Raw genomic sequence first — 7,614 nt, 5'->3', positions numbered from 1 at the left:
AGGTACAAAAACTGAATAAAAATTTTAAAAATTAGCCACAGTACTGCTGCTAAATGTACCAGCTCCTTTCTATAAAGTAAACACTTTTAAGTACAAATTCTTCCAAGCTGCTTTTACATATTACACATACTATTTATATATTTACCTTAGTTCATCCCCTAAAGATAGAAAAAAAAAATTCTGTTGTTCTTTTTATGGCATATCTGTGCTATACTATCACATCGTCTTCCTTTGTTGATTATTCAGTTTTGATGGGGGACTACAAAATAGATTTTTGGGGCACTTGGTATTAGAATAACCAAACAGCTTTAATAAAAATTGATGCTGCCATTAAAAAGGCAGAGAATAAAAAAAGAATTAAAGCTCCTTATTAACGTATTACTAAAATCTACAATATTCCACCAAGTTTACATAGTCACAGCAACATTGCACTGTTAAAAGGACAGTACATTTGTCACAATCTGTTTATTGTCCACATACATAATTTATTAGCCAGTTATCTACTTGTATTATTTACCACAGGCAAACTAAATACTGTGCTTTTAAGAAACCTGCATAGAAATGATTGGATGTTTCTTTTATTTTGGACATATTTACAAAAAGAATTTCTATGTGTGTTAGCAATAAATAATCCCAATATTCAAAATATCAGTGCTCATGCACACACTGACAAGATGGCTGCATGCTTTAAAAATAATCTTTACAGTACAGTCTCCTTCATAGCCCTCTCTCTAATAATAGCAGAAAGTGCATTTTCTTCCATATTCTTTTCCCTTTTCTTCTGTTTTTATTTATTCTTGCTTCTGAGGGATACAGCCTTCCATCTCAACGACTTCCGGCCAGCCTTCATACTTGTTTGTGTCCTTGTTATTCTTTATATGCTGTAAATGGAAAAACATCAATCTGCTGTTAGTGTGAAGGCATTCATCCTTTTGCTTTAACTCATAGCTTTAAGACATGTACTTATTTTCAGGCCATGGACAACAAAAAAACATCGTTATTAACTTCTTCTACTTTGAATCAAATGTAACAATTCTTAAGTATTCACCATTTAAAGTAACTTGCTCAGACAAGTGTATGGTAAAAAGTTAAGCCATACGGGGAAAACATTTTTAAATTTTATTATAGATGTTTGCTTAGGAAGAGAGAAGCAAGGAAATAACCAACTGCATTAAAGCATGAACCACTACGTAAGGATACAAAATTTACAAGTTAATGAAAACAAATCATTTTATTTGCCCACCAAGCAACCATCTACACTCAGGTAAGACATTATTGCCTCCAAGAGTCTGCCACTGTTTGTGCACTTAGTTTCTCCTCTCTTACAAGCTGCCAGAAGAAAACACATCTTCCTTATTCTGCTAGTACAAAGCTACTTTTCCTAGTAATTAAAGGCAACATTGACACATGCTGAATTGTAACAGCTAAAGTATGGGAATATATTCTATATTCTATTCTATTATATATTCTATAATATATTCTATTTCACAAATTTTGCAATGGCAGCAATTCAAGAGAAGAGCAAAGCTAACAGCTGAGAACACCAACTCCTTAACTACCCACTTACCTCTTAGAAGTTCACCATTTAGTCCATCTAAAATGCAACTCAGGCAGAAAGCTTTGAATTCTTCAGTTTAATTTGATTCATTAAAAAGATAACCTAGTTACCGACATAGTAAGATCTACACCATATAAGATTGGTTTTTTCTTATTTATGAGTCACCAAAGAATCTCTTTCTTTTGTATGTTTAAAAGGAGGACGCGACTCAAGGAAAAACCTGAAAATAACACTGTGTGCCAGTACTGCAATAGATACTCATCTTGAACAAATGCATGGCATTTATAAAACATGCTATGCCTCTATTAATGCAGGCTGTTAAATTCCAGGACGTTATACAATCACAAACCTGCTCAAATGGACTTTTAGTCTTAATTCCTTTACCACCGCAGAAGACCCAGTTGTCTCTGAAGCCGAGGTTAGTAATGGATGAGCTTCCTAACTCAGCAATCAGTTTCCGTGCTTCGTCATTCAGCCTTGAAAAAACCAGAGAAGTTCATATGTGAATAAAATACATGCCCTTAGAGCTTACATCGCTCAGTGCACCAGTCTGCTTTGATAATTTTTAATATACTTTAAATCAGTCAAGATCTATCTTACAGAATCAGGTAAGGCTAGTTCTGAAATCACCTGATGCAATGAGCACTGCTCTTTCATACTATAATCTCAAGCAACCAGAATATAAACCTATCACTACACCAACAAAAGCTAAGGATCCTCTCCTGTGAGAATTTATATATCTCAAGTTCTGTTAGCAGTTCTCCAAGCAACTAAAAAAGTCAGCCTTTAAAGTAAACATTGTTTGCAGGCTTAAACTGAAGTCTAGATAAAGTAAAAGCTATTTTAGATTAGAAGAATGAAATTAATATCTGAAGTAAGTTCTCATCTGCTTGGGGCAGTTAATTCAAAATTCAGAAGGCTGCCTCACAGCATGGTTCAGTGCCTGTAAACCCTATTAGGATAATTTTAGTCGAAAGGAAAACAGTTCTGTAGGATATCGTTCCAAAATCTCGAAATAGCAGCTCTTTATTTCTTCCTTTAAGTTATTAAATCTGCCTAAATACCAAACAAGACACAAAACTTCTGATTACTACCACCTAATGAGATATGGTGATTGAGATATTGGGACACAGTGAGTATGACTCACTTAAGCCAAAATTATGGAAATTATTAAATACTGTGGAGGTTATTTGCCCAACCCACAGTTCAACTTTCTCAAGCATTAGGGCAGCTTGATTCTTCACAATTTTGTTTCCAAGATCTGGCATTTATATTTACTATCAGCTACCAGTGGTAGTTGTAGTATTGTCAATAAGCAGTAGTTCCCTGTCAGCATGACAAGGCCAAATACAACTTCTTGTTTGGCCGTATTCTATCTACATATAAACATTCAAAAACATCAGCTGTAACATGATTACTGAAGCAAAATTAACCCTACTTATGTCCTAAAATGGCAAAGAAGAAAGGGAAGAAGGTAAAATGTAAAGTAACAAAACAAGTGAACAGAACAGAGAGAAGATCCAACCTTGGCTAAAACCCCAGTAAATTACTTTCTTCTTTCCTAAAAGCGATGAATGTAAACACACTTGACTAATTTACCGTGAAAATTCCACATTGCAAAGTCAGGACTTAAGTTACAGTGAAGCTGCTTCCATATCAAAGATACAGACAAGTTGTAGATAACAAACTGAACCAAAAGAGGAAAAAAAAAAGAGAGAGGGAGAGAGGGAGAGAGGGAGAGAGGGAGAGAGGGAGAGAGGGAGAGAGGGAGAGAGGGAGAGAGGGAGAGAGGGAGAGAGGGAGAGAGGGAGAGAGGGAGAGAGGGAGAGAGGGAGAGAGGGAGAGAGGGAGAGAGGGAGAGAGGGAGAGAGGGAGAGAGGGAGAGAGGGAGAGAGGGAGAGAGGGAGAGAGGGAGAGAGGGAGAGAGGGAGAGAGGGAGAGAGGGAGAGAGGGAGAGAGGGAGAGAGGGAGAGAGGGAGAGAGGGAGAGAGGGAGAGAGGGAGAGAGGGAGAGAGGGAGAGAGGGAGAGAGGCCCTCTTAGGCTACATCTAGATTAATCTATTGAATAGCTTTAGGGTAGAACAGTAAAAGAGATCAAAAAATACAAGGTTACACTAGTAACCTCTGTGACTTTAGATGTAAGGATACAGACAAGGCTTGTTGGGAATGGTCTCTGCCATCCTGTAACCACCAAACTCTGTCTTGGAGTTGATCTGAAGAAAGTGCTGGATGGAACAGACGTTTTCCACCAGAGTATATTCTCACAATCATGTTCTTATGTCTGGACCTGTCTGAATTTACTAGTGCAAGACAGAATGAACTATCAGCAATAGAAAAAATCAGCACACCTATATCTGCTTAGTTTTAGTTTGATTTTTGTTTGTGCCCAAATCAAATCTGCATTATAAAACTAATAAACTGAAAGTATAGTTTCAAATCTGTCACCTTCGAAGAACAAAGTCTTATTAAAAGTGGTTGTGTGATAATGTATTTTTTTCAGTATAAAACAGCACTTAAAAGTTTAAGCAATATTTGCTGTTTAAAATTAATTACATACTTGGTTGCTCCATCATCATATGTTGCCATTAACACAATCGTTCCATCCTGGATGGTCTTCAGAAATTCAATAAGTGGTGCCACATCTGAAAAGAAAGAGAACATAAAACTGTTTAATATTAAGCAACAATTCTGTATTTAAACACCTGCAATGTCTTTCTGCAAAGACATTACTTTTAAGAATATTTTTAAAGATAATATTTATATATAAAAATATATATAATATTTATGAGTATATATTTATGAAAAGATGCGGAGTGAGAGAAAGTGAATGCATTATAAAATTCTTATTTTATAGAAAGAGTTTAATCCATACTGTGTAAAGACATAACCACTAATGAGAACTACTCTGGAGAATAAGTCTGCTTGATTACCCACACCATTCCCTCCAACTTCAACTACTTGTGTTTCTTTAAAGTTGCACTGTCCTCACAATTACAAAGGTAGAGGTGAAGTACTCCCTTAACTATCACCTTAAATCACACAGCAAAAGGAGTCTGGACAAGAATGAAGAAAAAAGGCACATTTGTTGTTTGTCTCTGACCAGTGTAATTGCACCTACCTCCTCCCCACATGTCAAAGAACTTAGTATCTAATAATTCTCCTGTTTTACCTGAAGGAAAAGAGAAAAAAAAAACATTTGGTGCCATCAAACATAGCCAAAATTATTTTACAGATAACATGCCCAACTCCTCTTACAGTCTTTCAAACAAAGTGCTGCAGAAGACACTAGATAAATGAATTATAGTAACTTTTCTTTTATGGAAACAGTGTGGTGGTTTGTGAAAAAGTGCAGGGAAAGGTAAGAGGAAAAAAGTGAGAAGATCCCCAAAAGAGTTGGGGGCCAGGCTGGATGCAGCTTTAAGCAAGCCACCTGTGCAAGCTGTCCCTGCCCACGGCAAGGGGGGTTTGAACTGGGTGACCTTAACAGTCCCTTCAAGCACAGATCATTCTATGATTCTAGGTAAAATTCTGATTTTGCTTCAAGTGGAATCTAAAATAAATTATAACACCCACAGGCTCTAAAACCAACAAAATATTCAGTTCATGTATCTGCCTTTTTTTAAAGTTGATTTTGCAAAAATAAACAGTACAACTTTACACTGCCTCTCGTGCCACATGGAAAGTCAGAAAGATTAAAATTAGGCTGCATGTTTTGCTGTAGGCTGGAAATTGTAAGTAGATTTAAACATCTAGAATAAATAGAAAAAATGGACAATATAGTATATCTCATTACCTTATTTTATTATTCTGTTTACAAAGGAGCATTTGATGGAAGGGAGGTTTTTATAAATATATACATTCATTTAAAGTTTGGAAGACAGAGAGAAAGGCTGGAGCTATAAAATACAAAGATAGGTATTTTGGTTTTGAACAGATTGAGACAATTTAGGAAAGCAACATAGGATTAGGAAGTATTGTTCAAGTTATGCTTTAGATGATGTAAATCTGAGTACAATCCACAAATTACAAGAATTTATGTTGCAGTGAAATGACAAAGTACTCTCTCAGTGCTACAAGGAAACATTTCCTACACATTAAAGACAAATTTGCCAGCGCGGACATTTCGCTCAGCTTTCAACGTAACACACAGCTAAACTTGTTTTAATGAAAATTACGAACCCTGAACACAATTACCTAACATGATGTATTTACATACAAAATCTATAGACCAAATACTCTGATTCAAGTGAGGAAATAATGAACTCGTCTTTCTGTGTAGTAATGAAACTGTTAAAGATGCTAAAGAAGTTTCACTGAAAATAGAGCAACAGAACAATACGGTCTACAGTTTAATTAGTGGTGGCAACACGCACGGTCAAAAGAAGTAGCATGCATCTCATGTCTTTTTCCATTTTCTGTGCATTAGGAATTTACGTGATGTATCAAGACAGTCACCACAGTGGTCCGCATTACTATTTTTACAACCCATTTTTAGAAGCAAAAATGCACTGAGTTTTTCTGCTTTGTAACAAGGTGTCAGTGCCAATATTTGACATGATCTCAGTATAAACAAGCTGAACACTTCTTTTCTCCTTAGTGCTTGCCTCTCACCACCCCATAGTATTTCACCTTAAATTACAGAAACAATTTTAAAATCAAGACAATTTGCCTATTTAAAATGTCACTTACCATTGACCAAGGCCATATTAATTCCTCTGCCAACGTTATTTTTAACTCCACTCATTAAACTGAAATAAAATAAATATTTTTATTTTTAATGGGACGATCTTCTGATGTGAAATATTTCTGTTTTTTAAACAGGATCAAGTTCTAAGAGAGACATAGTTAAAAGACTGCATGTTCATGAGTATTTAAATGGAGCAAAATGTCCTTGAACTAATCTGTTTTCTTGAAGCACCACTGAATTAAGAATAATACATCAAGTTTCCCCAGTTGTACTGATTTAATTTGATTGCTTAATCATGCTTTCAAAGTATGTCTGTATATTAAAAGTGCCACAAAAATAGTGTTATTGATATAGTCATGTTATCAATGTTTTAAAAAATAACAAAATATTAATTTGCGGAGCTCAGCACAGTCACAGAACCAAACCAACATTTTAAGCTTTTTTTTGCAAGCACACAATGAAAAAAATGTGTTAATGAGTTGAAAAGCTAACTGAACAGAAGCATTTAAAATTCACATTAAGAAGAGAGGCAAAGCATTTAGCCACTCATAAACATAACAGGAAACCTAACTGCAAGAAAAATAGTTACCATATGGATGGGACTTTAAGCAAAAGTTGCATATAATCTTGGACTACAATCACACATACCAAAAAACATGTCAGAATCTATGACAGTAATTTATTGACTAAACTCAAAAGGGGCAAAGGGGCTGAAAAGAAGAGTCCCACTGTGAAATGGAAGCCCTTCAGACTAGTAAAGACGACTTAACAGGAATGTTAAGATTTAGGTAGGATACTCTGCTGCCTTAGGCCATGGTGGCTGTACCACTCCCGTGAGGAAAAGCTTCCAGACCTCCTCATCCCTGTTCACTGGCAGTTCACAAAGTGTGAAGAACTCTGTTCTGCCTTCAGGCCCCAGATATCCCAGTATTAACATTTTGAAGCTAGGATTAAAAGAGGTAACATTAACAGGACAAACAGAAGTTTGGAACAATTATGTAATTTAAGATAATGAAGAAGACTTCAGCTGAGATTCAAGAAAGCATCTCAGCAAAAGCATGTAAGTGCACACATGTCCCTAGTTACAAACATACTCTAAAAGATGCTTTAGTTCCATCCTGACCATCCTAATCTCCCTAGCTGGCTTTAGAAAGGGGCTGCACATGTGTACAATCCTGTTATGTTCAAAACTTTTCACATTTCTTCTGCAGCAATGTGACTTTTCCAGTCATGTCTGAACACCTGTCCTAAGGAAAGCATCCTTACACACACAGTTTCCATGTCAGCTTTCTCATGCCAACTTCTTGGTGATAGGCTAGAAACAAGAAATGGTCTATCACAGAAGTATGTCAAAAATCTTCCTCTCTGG

At 35.9% G+C, this 7,614-nt stretch overlaps 1 protein-coding gene across 1 annotated transcript in view; it reads right to left on the bottom strand.

The window, feature by feature from the left end:
• Positions 1–287: 287 nt before the first annotated feature.
• The window catches only part of FAM3C (FAM3 metabolism regulating signaling molecule C), a 30,043-nt gene continuing 22,716 nt past the window's right edge, over positions 288–7,614 (bottom strand). The window contains exons 6-10 of the mRNA XM_066183020.1: positions 6,248–6,306; positions 4,677–4,727; positions 4,116–4,200; positions 1,908–2,034; positions 288–881 (exon numbers count right to left, since the gene is read on the bottom strand). Coding sequence (XP_066039117.1) covers positions 792–881; positions 1,908–2,034; positions 4,116–4,200; positions 4,677–4,727; positions 6,248–6,306 — 412 coding nt within the window. The 3' untranslated portion in view covers positions 288–791. The remainder of the gene's footprint in view (positions 882–1,907; positions 2,035–4,115; positions 4,201–4,676; positions 4,728–6,247; positions 6,307–7,614) is intronic.

This window comes from Chamaea fasciata, unplaced genomic scaffold, assembly GCF_029207755.1.
Source record: "Chamaea fasciata isolate MVZ Bird 193981 ecotype frontalis unplaced genomic scaffold, bChaFas1.0.hap1 SCAF_5, whole genome shotgun sequence".
In the NCBI taxonomy this organism is placed as follows: domain Eukaryota; kingdom Metazoa; phylum Chordata; class Aves; order Passeriformes; family Sylviidae; genus Chamaea; species Chamaea fasciata.
This window is presented reverse-complemented; position numbering and strand designations above follow the sequence as displayed.